At 34.5% G+C, this 27542-nt stretch overlaps 1 protein-coding gene across 7 annotated transcripts in view; it reads right to left on the bottom strand.

Moving 5' to 3' along the window:
• LOC139169521 (lumican-like) overlaps positions 1 to 26917 on the bottom strand; it is a 29539-nt gene extending 2622 nt beyond the window's left edge. Inside the window, exons 1-4 of one of the 7 annotated variants that reach the window (XM_070755815.1) lie at positions 26804 to 26917; positions 16191 to 16277; positions 13585 to 14487; positions 10862 to 11671 (exon numbers count right to left, since the gene is read on the bottom strand). In XM_070755815.1, the coding sequence (XP_070611916.1) occupies positions 11517 to 11671; positions 13585 to 14467 (1038 nt within the window). In that variant the 5' untranslated portion in view covers positions 14468 to 14487; positions 16191 to 16277; positions 26804 to 26917 and the 3' untranslated portion in view covers positions 10862 to 11516. Of the gene's footprint in view, positions 1 to 1386; positions 2290 to 6469; positions 7008 to 10861; positions 11672 to 13584; positions 14488 to 16190; positions 16278 to 18188; positions 18275 to 26803 lie in introns of those variants that run through there. The other 6 variants (XM_070755809.1, XM_070755810.1, XM_070755814.1 and 3 more) reach the window with 6 other exon arrangements.
• Between the last annotated feature and the right edge of the window lie 625 nt (positions 26918 to 27542).

The following is a 27542-nucleotide window of genomic DNA, read 5'->3' on the forward strand; positions in this document are numbered from 1 at the left end:
CCACAAATATTTGTTACAAGATGTGCCAACAACAAAATTTCTATGTGAAACTGAGGGGGGGAAATAGAATGTATGTATTTGTTTTAGTACTACAGAATAAAATGGGAAAAAATTGTAGCAGCATCTATTGTCTTGTCTGGTTTGGAATGTTAAACTATTCACTAAGGCTGCATTTCTATTACTATTAGTCTTCTCATCGTTCCTGTAACCCATCTCCCCCCACTTATGTTTGTATGACTGTAACTTGTTGCTTGTATCCTTACGATTTATATTAATATTGATTGTTCCCTGATTGCTTATTTGTATCCTATGAAAATCATTAAGTGTTGTACCTCATGATTCTTGACAAATCTATATTTTCTTTTATGTACACTGAGAGCATATACACCAAAGACAAATTCCTTGTATGTCCAATCATAATTCTATTCTATTCTATTCTTGTGATTTATTCTCATATACATATGAAGAAGTTTTGATGTCCTTCTCACTGGTTCTTCAACTGTTTCTTTTTCCCCCTTTCCTTTTATGCTACACTTGTTTGATTATGGAAATTACCAATCATTAAATATGTGACTTCCAGTTTTTGCTTCATATTTTTTCCCATTGAATTATTACTGAAAGAGATATATTAATGAGGTTTTAATATGTTTATTTAATCTCTTGTTGAGAGTAACAGAATGAAGTATGGTTATATTATATTAACTACCATACTATTATACTAGTTCCCTAACCTGTTTTCAAGTATTTCTAAATAAAGCTTTACTTTTATTATTATTCTAGGAATCCTCCTGATCACATCAAGATGTATAGTAATCCAAACTTTGGGAATAGTGTTTACCAAGATGTTGTTGCTGTTGTTGTTGTTATTGGTAGTAGTAATAGAAGTGGTAGTAGTAGTAAAGTGAAGTTGATTTCTTTCATTGAAAATTTGGGGTAATAATTGTCATGAAACCAATTAAGTTATTAAAAATTGACCAATGATGCTTGATGAATAAAATGCATTACATAGCAGATTGTGGAAACTATATGAATTTGTTTAGTAAAAGTAAATGATAGGTTTTAAAAACCCTGACCAAACTGTTTTGATGAGCTATCATAATTAGAACTATCTTCATCAACATAATTTATTATGAGTCAAAATCAAAAAATGGCTGGAAACTATTACTTCCAGAAGACAAGGCTTTCACATCATGAAGTGAAAGTAGGATCTATTGACTTCTGCTGTTGCTAGCTGGAATATGAAGCATATGAATTTACTCTTAGAAACAATTGCATGAACATAAAGTCTGGGATGAAATGGTTATATGAGAATTAAATAAAATAATATCATTTAATTATTTCTAACACCCTTCTCTCTTCTATTCTTTTAATGGAAATATTACTCACTGGCAATTTGGTTGTTTTGCAGGTAGTAGTTTTCAAGGTGCTCATTGACTGTCGGAATGCTCTTTAGCTGATTATAAGAGAGATCCAGCTCCACAAGTGAAGAGACATTGAAAATATTGCTTGGAATTCCAGAATCTGTCAGTTTATTGTGAGAAAGACGTAGAAACAGCAGTTCTTCTAAACCCTGGAAATACTGGTCAGGAATACCACTAATCTGATTATTATCCAAATACAACATCTGTAAATTATTAGGCATTCCGGTAGGCAGTTTAGTCAATTTATTATTGCTCAAGTCCAGATACAAGAGTGATTTTAAGCCTTTAAAAACTCCAGAGAGTGTACCTTCAGTCAGTTCATTGTGCTGTAGGTGAATGACAGTCAGATTCACTAGTCCCTTGACTGTATTGGGGGTGATTTTGGAAATCTGGTTATGAGTGAGTTGCAGCTCATCCAGAGAACTGGGAAGTGGCCCAACAACTTCAGTTAAATTGTTGTGATTGATGTGCAGCTTTTTTAAATTCTTTAATTTGGCAAAGACTTTGCCTTTAATATTGGAACTTTTCAGTTGGTTATTGTCTAGGATTAGCCACTCCAGATCTGTCACATTCTCAAAAGCATTATCTTGTATGCCTTCAAGCAAATTATTGCGGAGATACAGGTATTTGATTCCTTTAGGAATAATGGGTAAACTCTTCAATTTAAGATCATCACAATACATGGCTGTGGGGTAGGTTATGGGGCAAATGCATTCTGGTGCACAGGCTGCAGATGATAGCTCTAACATTGAAAAATGATAACCAAAATCTGGCTCAGGCTCATAATCATATTGACAGAAGATGCCGCTGATCAAAAAAAGGAAGAAAGGAAGAGAAGTCAGATACATCTTTGCAGTCAGCATTGTTTCTGTTAAAGGAGATAAAACATATAGAGTTACCTTAACGTTGTTATAAGGAAGCATATTTGAAGAACAAAACAAAATATATAACGTGGTGTGCATAAGTGCACCAGTGCGCCTTCCGTCCCCTGTCTAATTGTCTCTCCTTATCTCATTTTTCTTTTCTTCCTTTCAAATATGTCCACCTGTACTTTTATATCTTTTCTTCTATTCTTTTCTTTGTTTATATTACTACATATCTATTCTCTTCAATGTGTATTATGTATTGGACTAAGTAACTAACTAACTAACTAACTAACTAAATAAATAAACAAACAAACAAACAAAACTTCTGTGTATCTACTATATCTATATTCAATTAAGCAGAAGAAGTGGGCCGGCAGTCACGTGGGCTCCTGCTGCACATGGCTCCTGGAGATACCACCACAAAACAGGTGTTGGGGCATGGGTGGCCTGGCTGCGGAGTCCCTGAGATAAGCCAGTGCAGTGTACATGGGGCTGCTCCACCACCACCCTGCCTCACTTTGTGGCCAGATGGAATGAGTGGTCAGCCAGCTGCTCAGGCTCTTAATGGGGCTTATTTTGGGGATATTAGGTGCATGCAGAAAAAGCATGCCTAGGATTATTTTCAGGATAGGTTTTATTTGGGGGAAAAGTTTATAATTTTTAAAAATTATTTAAATTATTTAAATACTTAATGAAAGTATAATAACCTCAAAATGTTCAACATAGATGTGTGGTGAGAAGAATGATCACAACCACAACCAAAGAGGGAATAACACTGGCATTGGATGGCTTATCAGACACAATGAGTTTTGAACTTAATGATAAGTTCTAAGTCTGCTTTTAGGATCTAAGAGACTTAAGGAAGAGCCTGACCTGTATTTCCACTTTGTCCTGAAGTTGATATATTAAAATCATTCACATATTGATAAACCCTAACTTTGTACTGACATATGATCTTCTACAGTGGCTTTGTGTAGGTCAGGGCTTTCAAACTTGTGGCCCACTGGTGAGATATGTCACATGCTGGCCCCATCCAGTTTAGCAAAAAATGAAAAAGTCCCAATACTTCACATGATGACTTTGTGATGCTGTGAGTTTGACACTCCTGGTGTAGATGTTAAATCGTTTTTATAGATAACTTTGCTTCTTCTTGGGGAAAAAAGGCCAAGAAACCTTATGATATGGATACTTGAGTAAGCCATTTAAGAAACAAATCAATAAGTTTTTGGGCTAAAGAGATTTGGAATGACAATTTTTCACTTTACTTAATTATTTCACCAATGACTTTTCCACCTCATCTAGTCAAATGCTTATTGATTAGACTTAATGTTTTTCCATTTATGTTTCCGGAAAACAGATTTTGAAATACATTTCATGCCAAATTGCCTATATCTTTGTTGGGGTGGAAAATATTTTCTTTTGCTTGCAAATGTGTAAAAGGGTTGTCATTTTTTGCTGAATTGCAAGTATTCTCAGTTTAATATTGGTAATATTGCACAGTGATTTACTGCTATTTAATATGACTTATCCATTTTATTAGATGCATGGCTTTTTATTGTTCTATTTTCATATTTTCATTTTATTTATGGTATATTATTATTTTGCTCTATGATTAGTAAAACATCTCTTTCTTCCTATCTATCTATCTATCTATCTATCTATCTATCTATCTATCTATTATCTATTATCATCTATATCATTTATCATCTATCTATTTATAATCCTTATCATCTATCTTATCGTATCTCCAGCCAATGGGACAATATGCATAATTGAAACAAACCACCATTTTATTCCCCCAATCTTATATGGGAGTCACAATAATAATAATAATAATAATAATAATAATAATAATAATAATAATCCCTGCTTGTTTAGGAAACCCTACACTACTTCAGACAAATGGCTATCCAACATCTTCTTTCTTCTTAAAAACTTCCAGTGTTGGAGCATTCACAATTTCTGGAGGCAAGCCATTTCACTGATCAATTGTTCTAACTGTCAGGAATTAGTTCTAAGTTACTTCTCTCTTTATTAGTTTCCACTCATTGCTTCTTGGTAATTGTTTTCTGCAGTAAGAAGTGGAATGAGAAGGAGGGAGGGAGAGAGAATACCTATTTTTTCAATTCAAGAAATATAATGAAATAATTGGTAAGGTTCTGTGACAGCTTCATTACAGAAGGGTGGGAAAAGAGATAAGAAGGATGGATTGTATTCTCATAAGCAGTAAATTGTGTCGTTCAACTTCAATCTTAATGCTGCAAAAAAAATTCATGTTTATGCAAAAACTATTCTGGACCTGAATCTTCAGAAGAGCTGTTGGAACCCAAAAACATGATGAAAATGTAAGGATGTGATACAGATCATGGACCACAGAAACTAGGTAAGTAGAAAGAACCAAAACCTAATAAAAAAATATTATTAGTATAAATAAACCTAATAATGGCTTACTTAGTTATATTTCTCTGTTTCACAGTGAAGTTCCTAAGGTACAACATTGAGCTGTTGTCAGTACTGTATTGTTAAAAAAATATTGCATTTGCTTATATTGGGTGGTTTGGAAACACCCTCATTTTTACTTTAAAAATAATTACATTCACAGAATTTGGTTTTATGGTGTTTATATTTTTTTGTGTGCATGCCACTCAGAGTCTTTTAGAGGTGGATAGTTATAACAAATGTAAATAAATAATCATTAGAACTTTTGTTCCTTCTACATTTTCATGTAATTTTAGGCAATTTGCACTTTCTAATGGCAAATTTGTGGTATGAGGTTTAGTATTAGAAAAATAGACAGCTGAGTTATAATGAAGTAAAGCTATCACAATTGGATTTGAATTGATTGGTATACTTAAATATAATCTGGTATTACTTGATTTCTTTGCCAATTATATCTTTATGGAAGGACATCTTGTATCTATAAGAAACCAGTTCCTACATTCATGTCCCCAAAAGTATTTTCCCCAATTTTCCTTTTGAATGGAAAGGGAGGACAAAAATTAATAAACTTTAAAAAAACATTTCTAGCATGTCTAAGGCATTATTTTCTCACCAGACAAGAATTACAAAATATCATAGATAGCAACAATGTCAGTTTTAATTTAAAAATTTTGGTGGGGCAGAGTTGAAATAATATGGTAGATTATAGTTAAATATATAATAATTGAAGTTTTAGTTTTGATCAGTGAATAATTATGCATTTTGGCATATATTTATGGAATATTTGAATTTGTCTAAATGTTTGCGCATATCAGGCAATTATGTGGCTTGCAAATTTATATATCAAATATATATAGGGTGAAAATAATATTGTTTTAGGTAATTGAATTACTGTTGGAGATACTGGAAAGATCCCTATTAGTTGTAGTGTAGATCTCATTGTGCAGATATCAATGGTAAATGTCTTTCAATAAGAACATAGTATTAACTGTAATTTAGTAGCCTTAGCTGTAGTTACAGTACAGTGATCTGAATTGGTTGATCAGAGATACTTTATAATCTTCCCTATAACAGTGTAGCAACATTTCTTGCTTCTATTTAAAAGAAAACTATAGAAATAAATAAAATAAGGCCTCATTTAGTATCACACGCTTTGGTATTGGAAATATTTCATATATATTTCTGATCTATTTAAACTACTTTCCTTTCATATCCCTTTGACTTACTGCATTACAGACTAGTAAGACACTCCATAGAAAATATTAATAAAGTATATTAAGATTTAGTTAAACATTTCACAATATTGTAAAGTAGTTTAGCACAATAAAGAAGTTAGCAGATTATACAGATATTTCTCTAGTACAAATGTACTAGACAAATAACAAATAACATTTAACGGTTTTGATGTTCTTCAGTAACATGGACTATTGATTTATCAATGCAATTTTCAGAGTAATTCACCTATTTAATATAAGAATTCTTGCTAATAAATAGAAATATTGATTAGATATATATTGTGTTCCTCCCTATTGTATGGAATAGCTCCTCTGGAAGAATTAAATTTTGCAAAGAAATTTGCAAAGTAACCCACAAAACATGACGAACATTTTACTATAAATTCAGAAAATAAATTCACACCAGCATTTGTGTCCAATCTGCAAACTGACAAAGGTGAGTATATTTTCAGTACTGCTTTGTTCAGTTGCTTGATTCTAAGTATTTAAAACATGCAAGAGAACTTACCTTTCTGACTTGAAACTGCTTGCTTTAATTCCCACACCAGATTCAGTAAGGGAGTGGATCGAACAATATATGCTGTAAACAATGTCAGATGGTAACTGGCTGCCAGATCCTCTGTGATTTAGGATTATAGGGTGGGGGAAGCCTAGTCACACTGTTGTGTGAAGCTGTTATGTAATCATAATATTCTGGCATGGGTTATGTAAAACTGCTGCTGTCTCAAATCAAATGCAGGTGGGGGCTGGAAAAGGTAAAGGACAACCCATCTGTTCTGTCCATGGAAGAAGGGAGACACCATCAGCAATCTGGGAGGGATGGCAACCCTTCCAGGAATCAATAAGCAGCTCTGGACTAGCAGCACCAGAAAATGGCTTACCACAAACTGTCTGGCTCACAGACTGGTAGAATGGAATTTCTGATGGGAAGTCACCTGGAATGTGTTGTGGTTGGCTCTGGGCCAGCTCCTGCTCCAAGGACTGTGGGGGTTGATGTGAGAGAATCCTCACATTATCAGAGACCGGTTTTACTACCAACAGCTTCCAACAGTGAAGCGTCTGTGTCAGGGGAAGATTCTGGAAGTTAAGTAGGATCCATGAAGGAGGTAATTACAGGCAGCCCATTAGCTAATTACCCCATTAGTGAACCATCATCATCATAATCATCGTTAGATTCAGAAGAGGAGGCATTCATAGATGTTTGCAGCTGCAAGTTAATGTCAAAGGAACAACTGTCAATTATTATAGGAAATAAGGGGGGACACCTGTGGCTGGGGCAATTAGGCTAATGGGGCTGCTGATAAATTGCCAGTTTTGTTGCCTCTAAGCATGGGAGATTATCCGTTTGGAGAGAGAGAGAACTGTATTTTACGTCAGGATTTTACAAGAACTCTTTGAACTGTTTCAGGATTTTACCAGGACTCTTTGAATAATTGACAGTTAAGTTTGGCTTGAGGACTCTTGAAGGGGGGTGGGGTGGCTGTGACATCATCACAGCTGCCTTTATCTGTTTTGCTTTTGTTTTGGCTTATCACAGCATTCAAAGTTTGTGGTTTGTGGAAGAGCACTTTGGTTGATAAAAGTGCATTTGGACCATATTTTTTCTTTGTGATAAATTGCATTTGTTTTCTTTACAAGAGAGTGTGCGTTTGAATTTACACTTCAAACTTAATTGGGGCTTGTAACGTGACACCCGGCATAACAGAATGTAATGGAAACTAAGAAAAGTGCTGGAGAAACAAGAGTATACATTGAGCTGGACTGTCACAAACAAACAAACAAACAAACAATATAGAAGCTGATGTTTAGCACAGAAGACTATAGAAGAAAAGAATTGCTAAAGAAAGCATTAGTTAAAACCTACCTTTTGAGAACTCTTGGAGATACTGCTATACTGAATCAATTTCAATTTATGAAGCTAAGAAATTTCTGAATTAATATGAATTGTTTTAAAATACTTTAGTATATTAACTAACAGGTAGAATGGACTTGGGGAGCCAGTGAGAGCACCATCTGTTGGGTGGAGGAACTATTACTCTGGAAAATTTTGGTGGTTGTTTGGACTGCAGCCAACATTTGACTGGGAACATTAGGACTTTTCTGGGCTCTGAGATAGATAATTGCTGGCAGCTGGATTGATAGTGAAGACTGTTGAACGGTAAAGCTTCGGAATATGAATCTTTCTGAAGCAGAGGAATCTAAAACTTTTTTTAATGGACCATGTTGATGATCTAAAGAGATGCTTTATAAAATGGAAAGACAGATTTCTTAATACTTAAAGTGGACATATTAAGTATTATATTGAATATGAATATCACATTGGGTCAATAATGGAAAAAAAGAATTGGGCGAGGATATAGAAAGAAAAAAAGAGAGGGGAAGAAGTTGGGGTAAAGAGTTACAAGGAAAAAAAAGAAGGGAAAGTTAAGACTAAGAAGATGGCATCAAAAGGAAATGGTTGATGGCTATTTGATTATTTGACTATTATTTGATCAATATATAATGATTTTTTAAACTTATAATTAAATACATTTATGAATATATTGGATGATAACAACTAATATTTTTAACTTGATAGATTAAACTTAAAATTATCAAATGGTATTGCTAGAGCAAAATATTTATAATTAGCAATGGTTGAAATGAGTTAATCCTGGGAAATCTGAGATGTAGAATGACTAATGTCTTTCTAAGTTTTGGAGTGTAGTGAAGGTTTTGATAACTTGATTGCAAATAGTAAAAAACAAAACAGCAAGGTGGAGAGGAAACCAGAAAGAGAAAAACAGATGGAAGAAGACACAGGCAACAATGGAGATAAAAATGAAAGGAACTATGAGAATGGACAGATCAATGACTACATTGAATTTTTTGAATCCAAAGAAGAAGAGGAGGAGGATGGAAAATCAGAGAAGGATATAGTCAAAGGGGATTTTGTGAACAAACAGACTAAATGTAATGATTATTCCATTGGGATTATCAGTGACAAAAAAGGAAAAAGGCATGGGGCAATTAGCACATGCCTCCTGCTTCTGACCATTAAAAGTTATGTGTGGTTATGATTGTAATATTGATTGTTGATTGTGTACTATTGCTTGTTTTTTAAGATAATGGATTTTAGCCACAGTTTCAATTATTAGATTTCTAACTTATATTGCTTTATTGTTGTTGTGAGCCGTCCAGAGTCTTCAAAGAGGGGCGGCATACAAGTCTAATAAATTATTATTAAATTATTATTATTAAAAAGGTGAAGAGAAGATTTAGAAAATGATGGAGATAAAAGGGGAGAGAATTTTAGAAATGGACAGATTAAGTATTATATTGAATATGAATATCACATTGGGGTCAATAGTGGAAAAAAAGAATTGGGCGAGGAATTGGATATAGAAAAAAAGAGGGGGGAGAAGACTAAGAAGATGGCATCATATAGAAAATGGTTAATGGCTATTTGATTATTTCACCATTATTTGATCAATATATAATGATTTTTTACTTATAATTAAATGCATTTATGAATATACTGTATAATAACAATTAATATTTTTAACTTGATAGATTAAACTTAAAATTATCAAATAAATATTAGTATTGCTAGAGAAGTTTTATAATAGCAATGGTTGAAATGAGTTAATCCTAGGAAATCTGGGATGTAGAATGACTAATGTCTATTTGAAAAGATAGCTGATGATGATAATTAATATTGTGATGGATAATGAATAAGTTATTTTTCTTTTTCTAAAAATTTAAATTTAACATAATTATTTAAAAGTAATGAACAACGATTAAGCAAGAAAGAATAACCAGCAGAGGAAGTAAAGAATATCATTAAAAATAAAAGTTAATCGGAGAATGAAGTAATCGGTGTAAACTGGGTAGTGAAATTAGACAAAGGAAGCAGTATAAGATTAATAAAATTTCAGATATGAAATTAGCTAGTATTAATGATATTTAGTAGATGCTATGTATTTATTAACTTGACCTATATGAGGCTTTTTTTTTTTCTTAGTGGGGAGAAAAATAAGAAAAAGAAATCTTTGTAATTAAATTTTCCATTCAGGAAAGGTTTTAGAGAGCGTAAGAGGAAGTAGGTAAGAAGGATAGAAAGGAGTGAGAATAGAAGGGGAAGGAGGAAGGAAGGAGAAGGGATGAAAGAGAGTAGAAGGAGAGGTGGAGAAGTAAGAAGGAAGGAGGAGAAGATGGTAGTAGGAAAGGTGGGAGAAGGTGTAAGAAGGTGTAAGATCACATGGCCAAGAGGTTGTAGGTTGGGAAAACAGCCATTAATTTGTAAAATGGTCACAAGTCACTTTTTCAGTGCCATTGTTCAGTTCACTTATACAATTTGGCAATGCAAATTATGACATAAATGTTCTCCCTGTGGAATCTGCATTTTATAGATTTTAGGGATTCTTATAATGGTAATTTGCAAATTACAGTCTATATGTACTGGAGAATGGCTATGGGTATAGGCAGTGAAGTGCTACCAAAAATTTTACTACCACACTGTGGGTGTAGCTTATGCAGGATGCCCTCATTTTCTTTCAACATCTTTCAGTGCAAATTGGGTGCTCCAAAGTGGAGCTCCATTTTTGCTACCCCAATGCCTTCCCCACCGTCCACCCAGCCCACCCCTGGGTATAGGCATTCTCCAGGACATGGCAAAATTCAAACCCTGATTTAAAAGTTTTGCTTGAAGAATCTTTAAAAACTTTAAAAACTAACTAATGTAAAATTACATTCACCAAAGTTTTTTTAAAAAGAACCTTTAGTTTGCATCAATCTACATTGTTAAAAAATATAAATCTTTTTTCACAATAATATAAACTCCATATTTTTTTTTGCTGTTTTTTATTTTCTAAAGTCATTTAATATAGCATGCAGAAATAAGAGCATAACAATAATAGTATTTTTACTGTAAAATACAATTCCTTTAAAGTTTTAAACTGACCTCCATAGAACAAAATAAAATGCGTTAATAAAATAAAAACTTTAACATGTCGCTATTTTCTTAATTCTTCACATGAATATGTTGACTGTAACATTTAATTTTATTTTCCTTTATATATATAGAATTTATATAGTTATATTGAATTGTTTTATGTAATGTAATCAAAAGTATAAAACAGGAGAGATTTTATTTTGAAGTGTGAACTACTGTACATATCTGGTCCAGCCCTAAGTACTAAATATACTATCTTGATGAAAAAATGCCTGACTTCTGCAAACCTGAGTAGAAGTTCACACCCACAAGGAAAGGGGTATGTGTTTATTGTGAGCATGCACCAGTGCTTTTTTTTAAAAAATCCTTTTCAAACTCAGGCTGTATATAGCTGTGTTAATAAAACAGTTTAAGAAATAAACATGATAACATTTTTGTCCACAATCTATGGGACTTTCTAGCTTTACAAAAAAAATCTGCATCACAGGCATTCTAGAATATACACATTAAAAAAACCCACCACACAATAATTCTGTTTATTAACAAAACAAAAGATCTTATACCATAGGAGTTTTGGTACTAAAGTATTACTATAGCATCATGAGAGAAAGAATCGTATAAATCATTCCAAAGAAATTTCAGTGGCCACTCGGAGACAGTTGTACGTTTCCTGAGGAAGATCAGCTCTTGTGATATTATTTCCATCCAGACGCAGATGAGATACCCTGGAATAGGCTAGTACCCCAACAACCTTACAAAAGCTGTGCACTGAAAATTCTGTAATGTAAATAACATAATATTAGAATATAACTTTCACAATCAGCCTAGGATATTTTCAAATTTAACTAATGTCAGGAGTCAGAGGTGGGCTGCTAAGGTGGAATGGTGATGTTTGCTAATGGAGTCCAGTACAATTCTGTTACTGCAGCTGTGCTGATAGCAGAATCGCACGTGGAGATGCAGGTGTGCCTGTGTTTTGGCATGGTTTTTTGCTTCCACTAGCACTCAGAGCCACAGGGGCAAGCACACGTCACCGTTCTACTTTAGCAGCCCACCTCTGTAAGCACATTTTAGTTTCTTCAGCTAGTTAAATTTGATTTCCTATAAGACAGGGGTGGGTTCCACCATTACCTTTGCCACCAGTTTACATTGCAATGTTTTGCACACGCTTGCCCCAATCGCACACATGTGCACGTCCCCATGTGCAATTTTACATCAACACCTGCTCTGTAGGCAGAATAAACCCGAAACACAGCTCAGTTGCTAATCAGCAGTGCGTCAGGCGAAGGAATTAAGATAAGTATAGACTTGGAGGTGGGAGGGAGGTCCCTTTACAAGCAGCAGATCAGGAAAATATTTCAAACAGTAAAAAAAATCACAAATATAATCACACCAAAAAAAATATGGTGGCACCCATGAACTAGTACCAGTTGATCCATTTCAGTGACATCACCAGTGGGTTGCTATCCAGTCCTAACCGGGAGGAACTCACCCCTGCTATAGGTTATATACATGTTATATTACAGCCAGATATCAGACATTATGCTTAAAGTTTTGACCTGAAAAATTAAAACACAAAAACATAACCTAAGTAAGAGCTTTAAATTTTAAGCTATGAGACAAACAGATGCTACGATACCAATTCATGGTATTGATTACAAGCTTCATTTATTTTACTGTGCTATAATATAGTGAAATGTGCCTATTGCAGCTAGGATACATTTACTCTATGTTTGGTCTGTATGTCATGTGATTTTTTCCACCCTTATGCAGGATGTGGTGGCAGAAAGGCTTAATGATGTTGGAATTGCTGGCCAAGAATGGTCTGCACTCTAACAGTTTAAACTCATCTCCATGAGACTGAGTGAGCTCCCTTTGTTCAATCCCTAGCTCCTGCCCATCCAACATATTGAACAAATTCAATATTGTGAGTAGATAAATGGATACCACTTTTTTGGGGGTAGATCTAGCTTCATTTGAATGTGAAAAGGAGGCAAAGCAGGCCCTGGACCTGGCCAAAGATGAGGCATCACAACACGAGGCAAGGTGAGGCAAAACTGAGTCTGGAAGAGCCAGCCACTAGAGTACTGCCAGTTAATTGGTGTAAAGGTAGTTCGCAATGAACCAAGGATAGACACACAGGCACCAAACAATTTCTTGACAAATGTATCTTTTCTTTTATATATACTGAGAGCATATACACCAAAGACGAGTTCCTTGTGTGTCCAATCACACCTGGGCAATAAAGCTATTCTCGGATAAGTATGAAGAAATAATTTTGACGTCCTTTTCACTGGTTCTTCAACCGTTTATTTTTTCTCACTGTCTTTTTATGCCATGCTTGTTTGATAGTGGAAATAGCTAATCATTAAATATGTGACTTCCAGTTTCTACTTCATATTTTTTCCCATTGAATTAATATTGAAAGAATTATATTAATGATGTTTTAATATGTTTATTTAATCTCTTGTTGAGAGTAAGAGAATATAATGTGGTTAATACCTATACTAGTTCCCTAATCTGTGTCCAAGTGTTTTCAAATAAAGCTATGATAGCTATTACTTTTAAAGAAACAGAATTAACATAAAGTCTGGGATGAAATGGTTATATGAGAATTAAATAAGATAATCTCATTTAACTATTACCAACACCCTTCTCTCTTCTCTTCTTTTAATGGAAATATTACTCACTGGTAATTTGGTTGACTTGGAGGTAGTAGTTTTCAAGGTACTCATTGACTGTTGGAATGTTCTTTAGCTGATTATAGGAGAGATCCAGCTCCACAAGTGAAGAGATATTGAAAATATTGCTTGGTATTCCAGAATCTGTCAGCTTATTGTGAGAAAGACGTAAATACTGAAGTACGTTTAAACCCTGGAAATACTGCTCAGGAACGCCACTAATCTGATTATTATCAAAATACAGCATCAATAAATTATTAGGCATTCCTGGAGGCAGTTTAGTCAGTTTATTATTGCTCAAGTCCAGATACAAGAGTGATTTTAAGCCTTTAAAAACTCCAGAGAGTGTACCTTCAGTTAGTTCATTGTTCTGTAGGTGAATGACAGTCAGATTCACTAGTCCCTCGAGTGTATTGGGGGTGATTTTGGAAATCTGGTTATGAGTGAGTTGCAGCTCATCCAGAGAACTGGGAAGTGGCCCAACAACTTCAGTTAAATTGTTGTGATTGATGTGCAGCTTTTTTAAATTCTTTAATTTGGCAAAGACTTTGCCTTTAATATTGGAATTTTTCAGTTGGTTATTGTCTAGGATTAGCCACTCCAGGTCGGTCACATTCTCAAAAGCATTATCTTGTATGCCTTCAAGCAGATTATTGCGGAGATACAGGTATTTGATTCCTTTAGGAATAATGGGTAAACTCTTCAGTTTAAGATCATCACAATACATGGCTGTGGGGTAAGTTATGGGGCAAATACATTCTGGTGCACAGACTGCAGTTGATAGCTCTAACATTGAAAAATGATAACCAAAATCTGGCTCAGGCTCATAATCATATTGACAGAAGATGCCGCTGATCAAAAAAAGGAAGAAAGGAAGAGAAGTCAGATACATCTTTGCAGTCAGGATTATTTCTGTTAAAGGAGATAAAAAACATAGAGTTACCTCAACATTGTTATAAGAAACATATTAGAAGAACAAAACAAAATATAACTAGAAACATAGAAACATAGAAGTCTGACGGCAGAAAAGACCTCATGGTCCATCTAGTCTGCCCTTATACTATTTTCTGTATTTTATCTTAGGATGGATATATGTTTATCCCAGGCATGTTTAAATTCAGTTACTGTGGATTTATCTACCACGTCTGCTGGAAGTTTGTTCCAAGGATCTACTACTCTTTCAGTAAAATAATATTTTCTCATGTTGCTTTTGATCTTTCCCCCAACTAACTTCAGATTGTGTCCCCTTGTTCTTGTGTTCACTTTCCTATTAAAAACACTTCCCTCCTGAACCTTATTTAACCCTTTAATATATTTAAATGTTTCGATCATGTCCCCCCTTTTCCTTCTGTCCTCCAGACTATACAGATTGAGTTCGTTAAGTCTTTCCTGATACGTTTTATGCTTAAGACCTTCCACCATTCTTGTAGCCCGTCTTTGGACCCGTTCAATTTTGTCAATATCTTTTTGTAGATGAGGTCTCCAGAACTGAACACAGTATTCCAAATGTGGTCTCACCAGCACTCTATATAGCGGGATCATAATCTCCCTCTTCCTGTTTGTTATACCTCTAGCTATGCAGCCAAGCATCCTACTTGCTTTCCCTACCGCCTGACTGCACTGTTCACCCATTTTGAGACTGTCAGAAATCATTACCCCTAACTCTTTGTATCTACCATATTTTAGAGTATAAGACGCACTGAAGTATAAGACTCACCTTAGTTTTGGGGGAGGAAAAAAAGCAAAAAAGACCTACCTCCCAACAATTGGCCAAACACCCTGTTTTGGTGAGTAAAAAGGTGTGTCTTATACTCAAAAAAATATGGTATATCTGTATTTGAGCAGAAGAAGTGGGCTGGTGGACACGCGGTCTCCTGCTGTACCTGGTTGCTAGTGTTGCCACAACAAGAGAGGTGTTGGGACATGGATGGCCTGGCTGTGGGGGCCCTGAGATAAGTAAGTGCAGTGCTCAAGGGGCTGCTCCCCCACTACCCTGCATCACTTTGTGGCCGTTGCACTGTGAGCAACCAGATGGAATGGGCAGCCAGCCAGATACACAGGCTCTTAATGGGGTTTATTTTGGGGATAGAGTTTATATTAGGTGCACGCATAAAAACATGCCTGGGCTTATTTTCAGGATAGGGCCTATTTTGAGAAAAACTGTTAAGGGGTGTGCAGAATGATCCTTGAGTTATCAAGGGCATGCACAGAGGAAATGTGGAATTCCAGAAGATATCCAGGACATGTGTGTCATTATTCAATGTATCACAGATACATATGTTTTAAATATCTAAGTATTCACTTAGCTGCTTGCCAATGTCTTTCATTTGGTTCAGCATTACCTCTAGCCAATTGATTTACAATGTAAGATATATCTGGTCTAGGCCAATTATTCAAATATGAGAGACTACCAATTAGAGGTTGATATATTTCCTTATCAAATAAAGGACATTTAATATTACTAGGTGTAAATCCCTGGTCCATTGGCGTCTTAGCAGTTTTACATTTCTCCATGTTATATCTTTTTAACAATTGGTTAATCTTCTTAGCTAACAAAATTTTGAAACCTCCATTTGTCTTTATTATATCAAGACCCAAATAATGTTTAATCTCACCTAAATTTCTAATCCTGAACTTCCTCTGCAATTCAGAAACAATATCATTTGCTTCTTGTTCAGTCTTTGTTATAATTGTTATATCATCTGTAAATAATAGCAACAGAGAAATCAAGCCATCTTTCTTTCTCTGAAATAAACAAGGATCAGCTATCTTAAAACCCATAGACTAATTCTTTTATAATACACTTATTCCATTCATAACCTGATTGCTTTAAACCATAAAGACTTTTTAAAATTTCCAATAATCAGTTTTTCCATTATCTTTAAAACCTAATGGCTTTTTCATATAAATGATATGTTGTAAAGGTGCATGTAGATATGCAGTTTCAACATCTACATGATTTACAATACATCTATTCTTGGCTACCCACACCAATATGCTCTTAAAGCACATTGTATTTGCTCAAAGTACAAAAGTACAAAGTATTTGCTCTCAAACTAGGTCCAAATACTTCATAATCCTTATCTGATTGAGCAAATCCCCAACTAATCTTGCTTTATGGGCAATAGTGCCATCCACACCAATCTTTAATTTATAAACCCAAATGCAACGTATTGCACGTTCACCTGGTGGTAACTTCACATCCTCATATCCGAAGATCCTTTAAAGATGTTAATTCCTTATCCATTGCTTTCTGCCAAGCTTTTTTATTCTTTTTAGGATTCAACCTTATTTCATTAAAATTAGAAGGTTTTACATTCCCTTGGCAAACAATACTAGCCTGAAATCTATCAGGTGGTCTTTCTCTAGTAACTCTCCTAGGCAAATCAGTACGGTACTTGTACTAGGAATTTCCACTCCCTTTACTTCTATTTTACTTCCTCTATCAGATCTCTAATGCCATTCACAGAGGATTATCCTATTGCTCTATTGAAGAGTTCTCTTCAACATTATTTTCAACATATCTACTAATTGTATTACTATCTAGCCCATAATGTGGTAGTAAAAAATTTGGTAGTCCTTCACTGCCTTTCTCCCAAAATCTAAAATGCCCTATGATTTTTTCCATAGCCAACAAAATATAATAGCCTTGCTCTACGTTGTCCTTTTATTCTTACTTGAATAGGAATATGAACTGAAGCTGGTGCACCAAACATATGCAAACAACTTAAATCAGGCTTCCTTCCATACCACCAAGTGTATGGTATTTTTCCAGTTGTTGCATTAACTATATTATTAAGAACAGGGTTAGCACACATAAGAGCTTCACCCCAAAGCTGGTCTGGCAAACCAGAATCAGAAATCATAATTCTAATAATAGCTTGCAGTGTTTGATCTCTCCTCTCAACATAAATATTATGTTGAGATCTATAAGGAAAAGAATGCCTATGTTCTATTCCAGCTCTTTGCAACCTGTTTACAAATGTATTACTTGTAAACTCTGAACCATTATCAGTAACAACACCTATAACTTTCTTATTCAATTGGAGAAATGTTGGTACGTTTCTGCTTTAGATTTCGTCAGATAACAGAAACCAAATCTGGAATGATGATCATATAACATGCTCCACCTAAACTAGGTTTCTTGGAATCAATGATATTAGCAAATACTATCTCTAAAGGTTCTTTAGTTTTAATCCATTGAATCTGTTTGTAGGAGTTATCTTGCTCTTTTCCTCATTACAAGCATTGCAATTTAAATATTTTGTACAAGGTTTTAGTTTGATACCATTAGCCAGCCCAACATTTTTCTTCAAAACTTTAAAATTCATATATTCCATACACCTATGGAGTAGATGGATACAATTATCATGTAGATTTTTGTTAACAAAAACTGAGTTAGACTTACTTAATGGATTGCCATTATGCACAAACAAAATATTTTCCTTGCAGTAACATTTCTTCCTTGCCTTTCAATTTTACATTTATCACTCTCAAATGTTACAACATATCCTGCATTTACCAGAACCCTAACAGATAGCAGATTATATATTAGTTTACGTATATATAAAACACTGGTAAAATCTCATTTAACCATGAACAATATGCATTACCTTCTCCAGATGCTTTCATTTTCCTGCCATTAGTTAATGCTGCATTATTATTATTATTATTATTATTATTATTATTATTATTATTATTATTATTATTATTATTATTATTTAGATTTGTATGCCACCCCTCTTAGTTACTTCTAGTCATGTTGACAAACTTTTCTCTATTGCTAGTTATGCATTGTGTTGCTCCACTATCAATTACTTACAAATCATGGTTTACATTTTATATACACTTGCCATAGCTAAACTAACATTTTTACATGCTCTTTGTACATTATTAACATGACCTTTAAGCCACTCCCCAGTCATATGATCATCAAGCCACTCACACTGGTCACATGGCCAGGAAGCTACACCCACAAAATAAGCCATACCCACAGTGTGGCAGTAAAGTTTTTTGCAGCCCTTCACTGATTACAGCTTATTTTTTTATTTATTTTATTTATTTATTAGATTTGTATGCCGCCCTTCTCCGTACAAAGCTTATAAATGCATCAAACTATTATTGAACACGCAGAGCTCACTTCATCAGTCACAGTGAATCAATAGAAAGAACAGAGAGAGCAGAGAGAAAGAATCATGCTTTCCTCTTATGGCAATTTGCAACACCATCTCTTAAAGCTATAGTACTTCAATAGAAACAAACATTCATTGTTAGCTTGTTTATATATTGTAAACCCAACTGTTTTGTATAGAGTATTAACAAAAATGTTATAACTTTTTGAAAACTGAAGTATTTATTATGCTTATATGTATAGGTTATTATTACAATGTTATATTAATTATTTACAGCTTTCGTGAATGACTAAATAATATAACTGTAAACTTCTGATATGACCTGGCAATGGTTATTAAATATTTATATGGAAAATAAACTTTATATAATGTTATTATTATATATAAGTGATATGAATTTTATATGAAAGTACAGAAAAATTAATATATTGTTAACAATTCTAATTGCTAAAAAGTTGACTGAAAACTCCTAGAGTTTTAGAAAATAGGTCCTTTGGGCCAACCATTATTTTCCAAAAATGGGTAAAAATAGTTCTATTTATGGAGGAGGGAATACATGGAAGGTATACACATGTTGCTAAGTAGTTTACTTGGCAGTCTACCTACTGGGTCATCCATCAAAACCTAATGGCTGCAAAATGATGATTCATCATTTATTTTATGGTGAGCATGTTCAATAAATCCAGCACAGTGATTAATTTCAGTTAAAAGAAAACAAAAAGGAAATTCATAAACAAATATATGCATACACAAAGAGAAAAATATACTCATAACTCACTTTCTCTTTCTTTGTCTGTGTGTACACTTTACTCTATGTAATCACTTGTGCTAAGGTAATAGAAAACTGGCAGAAAGAAACCTCGAATAGAGTTCAATGCATTTATTATGAAAGGAATTACTTATTAATGACATGTTTTAATGCCTTCATATGAATATGATGTATATTTGCATCTGGAAAAATGGGTATATGTCTGCTCATCATATCTGGAAAATAATATAATGCTGGAGAAAATATTATGATAAGATCCAATAGATGTTTTAGAAGGAAAGGCTGGTGTCAGTTTTGGAAGCTATTTTTCCTTTTGCTTCCTGACTGCCACAGATTTTAGCCTAGGAGATTGTATCCAGTTGAACGTGAAGATTTAGTTGGACCATGTGATGAACTTTTTGGTTGTAGATCAGGGTTGGGAACTTTCAATTGGGTGGGGAAAACCTGGAAGCTTTCAGATTTGGGTTTCCCCACATGACATCTCCAATAAATTGGATCTTTGAGGAACGTCCAGCATCAGAGTTTTATTTAGGGATGTTTTCTGGAACCCCGTCATCTGGCATATTTGGGATTCTTTAGCTTCAAAAAAGGGCTTCTAAATGGAATATTGTTTTTTAAATGAAATCATGCATATTACAAGAAAAATAGAAAAGTAGAGTTCTGTCTTTCTGCTTCTCAAAATGCTAGCACAAGACACCATCCAGCATAGCTATTTAAAAGTAGGGGTGGGCTGCTGCCCAGATGGGGGGGGATGCAGTGGGGTAGCGAAAATGGAGCTCCACCCCAGAGCACCCAATTTGCACTGAAAGATGTTGAAAGTAAATGCAGGGCATCTTGTAAAAGCCACGCCCACAGTGTGGTAGTAAAAATTTTGGTAGCCCTTCACCGTTTAGAAGGATAGTGAGACCATGAAAAGAACACAATGAATACTTCGGGTATTTTATCATGAGATGTAGTGATGGCCACCTAATCTAGATAGATTGATATACTTTCACTTTGAAGCTGTCAGGAATCATACAATTTGGGTGGTATTTAAATTAAATAAAGAAATAGGATTTAATATATTTATGATCAAGTCTATAAAGGACTACTATTTTTGAAACTTGATGCTATCTGTGGTTTGGAGACTTCCCAGATATGAGTTGAAGAGAACAATGGTGGGACAGCAATTTGTCTCCATCATTGGCCTGTGAGAAACAAAATGCTAAACTTGATCCAAGAAATTTATTCTTATATTTTTCCATTTTTTTGAATATATAATTAACTGAATGAACTAATTTGTAAATAAATTCATTCGGGATCACATTCACCAGATTGATATCCCACTTCTCTGGGAAGCATTCTTATACTACCTTTTGAATGAACCCATCATTTGATCTTAGACAAAATCTCTATTTTAAGAAAGGAAAAACCACAGTCGGTGGTTTTATAAATTCTGACTGGTGGGGTGGCTCCCAGTATTGTCTTCCCTTATTACTCAGGCTCAGTTAAATTCAGATGCCAAAGGAAGGAAACTGGCCTCGGCATCTATATGTGAAATGTATTGATTGACTATGACCATAACAACACAATCAATACAATAATGGATCATATCTCTGGCCCATCTAGTCCAGTATGGACTAATTCTCAGAATAGGTAACTGTCCATAGAAAGAAGCAAATTTCTCTCCCAGCATATCATAAGACCACCATAAAGGCTAGATTTCTATATATTGATCCAAATTCTTTCCAGACAATGTGGTAGCTATACCACATCCTATACTAGTGAATTTTACTACTGAATTATGTGCATTGTGAAAAAAATGTTTCCTGATTGTTCCAGTTTTTACTTTAATTGGATAACCTCTGATTTGAATACTTTGGGAAATGTATCCCTTTTTTTCATGGCATACATAATTGTGTATACCTCAATCATATCTTATCTTGTTGGCCTCCTCGGAACCTTCTCTAGTTCCACTATTTCCTTTTTGAGGTATTGCTAGCAAACCTGCACACAATATTCTGGATACAATCACATCATTTATATAAGGACATTAAAATATTGGGTCTCCTAAATTGCAATACTTTTTTCTTATTATTCCTATTATGCTATTGGCCTTTCTCACAGTGGATAAACTGATCTTTGAATTTTGATATTTACTTCAAGATCTCATTCCACATCAATCTGCTAACTCTGATCCCATTCATGTTATTCTAAATAAGATGCTGGCCATGGTCTTGGGTTTAGAACTGATTTGTTAATGTTTGATAAAGGATTTTGTTTCAGCATTTGGCAGAATAGTATTTTGTTCAATTTACACGAACCATTTTATGCAGCTTCAATAAGTGTAAGCTATTGGTAGCTTAAACTCAGTAACCAAAATCAATCTATACTTAAGCTGGCAGAAGCAACTATACATTACATTTTTTTCAGTTAATTATGTTGCTATCATTAGATGAGTTATCTTTAGAAATCTGTTTCAATAGTTATTTTAAATGAGTTAGACATGAATGCATAATTAGTCTTCTTCCCTTTAATTTCATATTAATTCCAATATTCAGGTTTTGTATAGCATCAGGTTTTTCCTTACATTGGCAAATAAACTCATTTTCATATTAGGTAGGAAGTTCAAAAGCAGGGATTGTTAGTATAGGTCTACAAATATATTTCTGGAGGTCTGTGAACTTTGATGAGAAAAACAATTACAAATTTATTTTCACTAACTTCTAACTGAAATGTAGCTTGTCATGTTACTGATTTAAGGGATTAATAACGAAATACATATTCACTATATTATATCATTAATTTAATATATTAATAATTACATGTTAGTTTAATTGGGTTTATTGGTGAACCTATAGTACGGGTGGCACGTGGAGCCATATCTGCTGGCACATGAGCCATTGCCCTAGCTCAATTCCAATGAGCATGTGTGTGCTGGCCAGCTGATTTTTGGCTTGTACATTCTTGGGGGGCACTTTTGGCTTCCAGAGAGCCTCCTGGGGGATGGGCTCCAGGGAAGTCTTTTAAGCCTGGGGAAGGTGAAACCCAAGCCTACTGGGCCCACTAAAAGTTGGGAAACAGGCAATTTCTGGTCTCCAGAGGGCCTCTGGGGGTGGAGGAAGCTGTTTTCGCCCTCCCCAGGCATTGAATTATGTGTGTGGGAACTCACACATGTGCGATAGTGCACACTCATGCTCTTTTGGCACCCGAGTGAAAAAAGGATGGCCATCATTGATATAGACCTTTAAGGGTGGCAACCAGCACTTAGAATTACACCTGAAAGTCAAATATTAAGTAGCCTACTCTCAAAATACTGATGTTACATGGAAACATAATTATAACCATAACTAATTATGGTTATAATTAATCAAACTGCTGCACTGTGAATCAGCAATATATTCTAAGTGGACTATGGCCATTTAGCCATTATTACATTTAATAATTACATTATTAAATGTAATAATGGCTTACTTTGTGATGTGCCAGTGCCTGGAGGCTGTTGGGGTCTGAATGGGTGTCAACAGCTCAAACTCAACCCGGATAAGACGGAGTGGCTGTGGGTTCTGCCTCCCAAGGACAATTCCATCTGTCCGTCCATAACCCTGGGGGGGATTATTGACCCCCTCAGAGAGGGTCTGCAACTTGGGCGTCCTCCTTGACCCATAGCTCACATTAGAGAAACATCTTGCAGCTGTGGCGAGGGGGGTGTTTGCCCAGGTTCGCCTGGTGCACCAGTTGCGGCCCTATTTGGACCGGGAGTCACTGCTCACAGTCACTCATGCCCTCATCACCTCAAGGTTTGACTACTGTAATGCTCTCTACATGGGGCTACCTTTGAAGAATGTTCGGAAACTTCAGATCGTGCAGAATGCAGCTGCGAGAGCAATCATGGGCTTTCCCAAATATGCCCATGTTACTCCAACACTCCGCAGTCTGCATTGGTTGCCGATCAGTTTCCGGTCACAATTCAAAGTGTTGGTCATTACCTATAAAGCCCTTCATGGCACCGGACCAGATTATCTATGAGACCGCCTTCTGCCGCACGAATCCCAGCAACCGGTTAGGTCCCACAGAGTTGGTCTTCTCCGGGTCCCATCGACTAAACAATGCCGTCTGGCAGGACCCAGGGGGGAGAGCCTTCTCTGTGATGGCCCTGACTCTCTGGAATCAGCTCCCCCGGAGATTAGGACTGCCCCCATCCTCCTTGCCTTTCATAAACTCCTCAAAACCCATCTTTGTCGTCAAGCTTGGGGGAACTGAGACATCTTCCCCTTGCCTATGTAGTTTCTGTGCACAACATGACTGTATGTATGTTTTTATTTACTGGGTTTTTTTAGATTTTTTATATGTATAATTGCTATTTTAGATTTTAATTATTAGATGTGTCACTATGTACTGTTTTTATCACTGTTGTGAACCGCCCCGAGTCTACGGAGAGGGGCGGCATACAAATTTAATAAAATAAATAAATAAATAAATAAATAAATAAATAAATATTTCCCTGTTTTACAGTGAAATTCGTAAAATATATGCCTATAGGTAAATCCTATATTGAGCTATTGTCAGTATTATTTTAAAAAAATGCATCTGCTTATATTGTGTGGTTTGGGAACACCCACATATTTTCTTTTTTTAAAAAAATACTTACATTCACAGATTTGTTTTTATGGGGTTTATAGATTTTTTGGTTGTGTATGCCACTTATAGTCTATTAGAGGTGGGTAGTGATAACAAATGTAAATAAATAAATAATCACAAGGAACTTTTTGCCCTTCTATATTTTCAAGTATTTTAAAGCAATTTGCACTTTCTAATTATTATTATAGATGATTTAATGCTTTTTGCTCAATGAAGACTATATATGGAATAATAAATTTAATACTTTAATGAAAAAGCAGAGACTTATGTAAATAATTGTATACAAGAAACTGACTGGATATTTGCAATTCTTATGAACATTAGGACAAGGACCATATTCAATAGTATGCAAATAGACTTTCTCTCATGAAATGGATATCCTCTTGCTCTTAACTTCTCTTTTATTTCCTCAGAATGCAATGAGTCTAGTTTTATTCTAGCATCTTCCAAAAATTTGTAATAGGTTTGGCCAACACTGAGAGAGGGAGGGGTGGATGTAGTTTACTCAGTTGTCAGTATAAAGCCATAATGTTCTTTCATCCTCAGCCAAAAAATAACTCTATTAAATACTGAAAGATGTATTGGCTTCAGAGTCCATAAGAACCACCAACCCCACATGCAATTATCCCATTGAAGATGTTTGTGGTATGAGGTTTAGTATTAGAAAAATAGACAATAATGAAATTTACATCTTTGAAGTAAAGCTATCACAATTGGATTTGAATGGATGGGTATACTTAAACATAATATTGTATCACTTGATTTCTTTGCCAGTTATATTTTTATGGAAGGACATCTTGTTCCTACATTAATGTCCCCAAAACTATACTGCTCAAAAAAATAAAAGGAACACTCAAATAACACACCCTAGATCTGAATGAATGAAATATTCTCATTGAATATTTCATTTGTACAACTATTCCATGTCTACAACATCATGTGAAATTGACTGTAAATCAGTGTTGCTTCCTAAGTGGACAGTTTGATTTCACAGAGGTTTGATTTACTTGAAGTTATATTTTGCTTTTTTAAGTGTTCCCTTTATTTTTTTTGAGCAGTGCATTTCCCCAATTCTCTGAATGGAAAAGGATGGTAAAAGTTAATGAACTAAAAGAAAATACCATTTTGTCTAAGATGCTATATTTCTACTAGAGAAGAATTACAAAATATCATAAATAGTAATAATGTCAGTTGTAATAAAAAATGGAGGTGGGGGTGGGAGTTGAAATAATATGGTAGATTATAATTAAATATATAATAACAAAAGTTTTAGTTTTGATCAGTGAATAATTATGCATTTTGGCATATATTTATGGAATATCTGAATTTGTCTAATGTTTGCGCATATCAGGCAATTCTGTGGCTTGCGGATTTATATATCAAATATATATAGGATGAAAATAATATTGTTTTATATAATTGAACTACTGTTGGAGATACTGGAAAGAGCCCTATTAGTTGTAGTGTAGGTCTCATTGTGCAGATTTCAATGGTAAATGTCTTTCTATAAGAACATAGCATTAAACTGTAAATTAATAGCCATAGTTGTAGTTACAGTATACTGATCTGAATTGGCTGATCAGAGATACTTTACAATCTTTCCATTTACAGTGTAGCAACATTTCCTGTTTCTATTTAAAAGAAAACTATAGAAATATAATAAAATAATGCTTCATTTGGAATTACACACTTTGGTATTGGAAATATTTCTTATATGTTTTTGATCTATTTGAACTATCTTATACTTATATTTGACTTATTGCACTACAGACTGATAAGCAACTCTATAGAAAAGATTAATAAAGTAATAAACATTTCACAATATTGTAGAGTAGTTTTATAATTTTTCAGACTTAAGAAAGATTTGCTTCAAGATGCTAATATAGTAATATTTATCCAACTAGAAGTGCAGTATTGCATTGGTTAATCATGTGAATAATCTATGAAGGCAAAAAAATAATAATCAAGGATAATCATTTCATGCAAGATTATACTTTCTGAAATTTGTGAGACCCTTCTTTGCTCTGTATACATTTCATAAACTTGTTTAAATGAGTATATTATTTCCTTAAAGATCATCAGGAACCAGAAGTTAGCAGAGTATACAGACATTTCTGTAATACAAATGTCTAGTACAAATATACAAATATTCCTGTGAACATCTGCTAAAAATTTACATGCAACTGCTACAATTGTCATAGGGCACCTCCCCTCAAATGGAAAAAAATATTTTTAATTAGCAGTTACAAAGAAGTAATCTTATTCTGTACACTTTTCTTTTTCAAAGTTTCACACTAAAACCATCATTGCAGTTCTATATATGTTTAATTAACATGTACATTTTTAGATAAATAACATTTAATAGTTTTGATGTTTTTCAGTAACATGGACTATTGTTTTATCAATGCAATTTTCAGAGTAATCCACCTATTTAATATAAGAATTCTTGCTAATAAATAGAAATATTTATTAGATAGATGTTGTGTTCATCCCTATGGTATGCAGTAGCTCTTCTGGTAGTGATTAAATTTTGCAAAGAAGTGCAACAGTAAACCCCAAAATATGAAGAGCGTTTTACCATAAACTCAGAAAATAAATTCACAACAGTTGTGTCCAATCTGCAAACTGACAAAGGTGAGTTGTATTTTCAGTGCTGCTTTTTTCAGTTGCTTGATTCTAAGTATTTAAAACATGCAAGAGAACTTACCTTTCTGACTTGAAACTGCTTGCTTTAATTCCCACAGCAGATTCAGTAAGGGAGTGGATCGAACAATATATGCTATAAACAGTGTCAGATGGTAACTGGCTGCCAGATCCTCTGTGATTCAAGCATTTGAGGGGGGGGGATCCTAGTCACGTTGTTGTCTGAAGCTGCTATGTCATCATAGTATTCTGGCATGGGGTATGTAAAATTGCTGCTGTCTCTAATCAAATGCAGGTGGAGGCTGAAAATGGTAAAAGACAACCCATCTGTTCTCTCCATGGAATGAGAGATAACCCCTTTAAGCAACTGAAGAAAAGTTCAAGCTCTGCTATAGCACAAACAACTGACTTCTAAAGGGAGACATTATTCTAAACAATGTCCAGATTGCAAACAGACCTTTCATTTCCCCAACTCACTTCATAAGCCTTTAGCAAGATCTAACAAATAACCCTCAAGCGTTAGTTCAGCCACAAGTTTTCAACCAAGTGACTCATTCACTTTTTTATTATTTTCTTCCTACTAAGTTATGTACAGCTTAAATGTCTTACTAAATTTACGTGCTAACTAATTCTTTGCAGTACAATATAATGAAGGAACCATATATGTTTTTCCTTTGTTGCATGGAACCAAAAAGTTCATTAGCACAGATTAAGACTCTATAGATTGCTTATGGCATATGTATTCCTCTAAATATTTACATAGCAGCAATGATTTTTCTGTAATAGAGATAAATAGTTGGCAG

This window comes from Erythrolamprus reginae, chromosome 6 (assembly GCF_031021105.1).
Source record: "Erythrolamprus reginae isolate rEryReg1 chromosome 6, rEryReg1.hap1, whole genome shotgun sequence".
Classification (NCBI taxonomy): domain Eukaryota; kingdom Metazoa; phylum Chordata; class Lepidosauria; order Squamata; family Dipsadidae; genus Erythrolamprus; species Erythrolamprus reginae.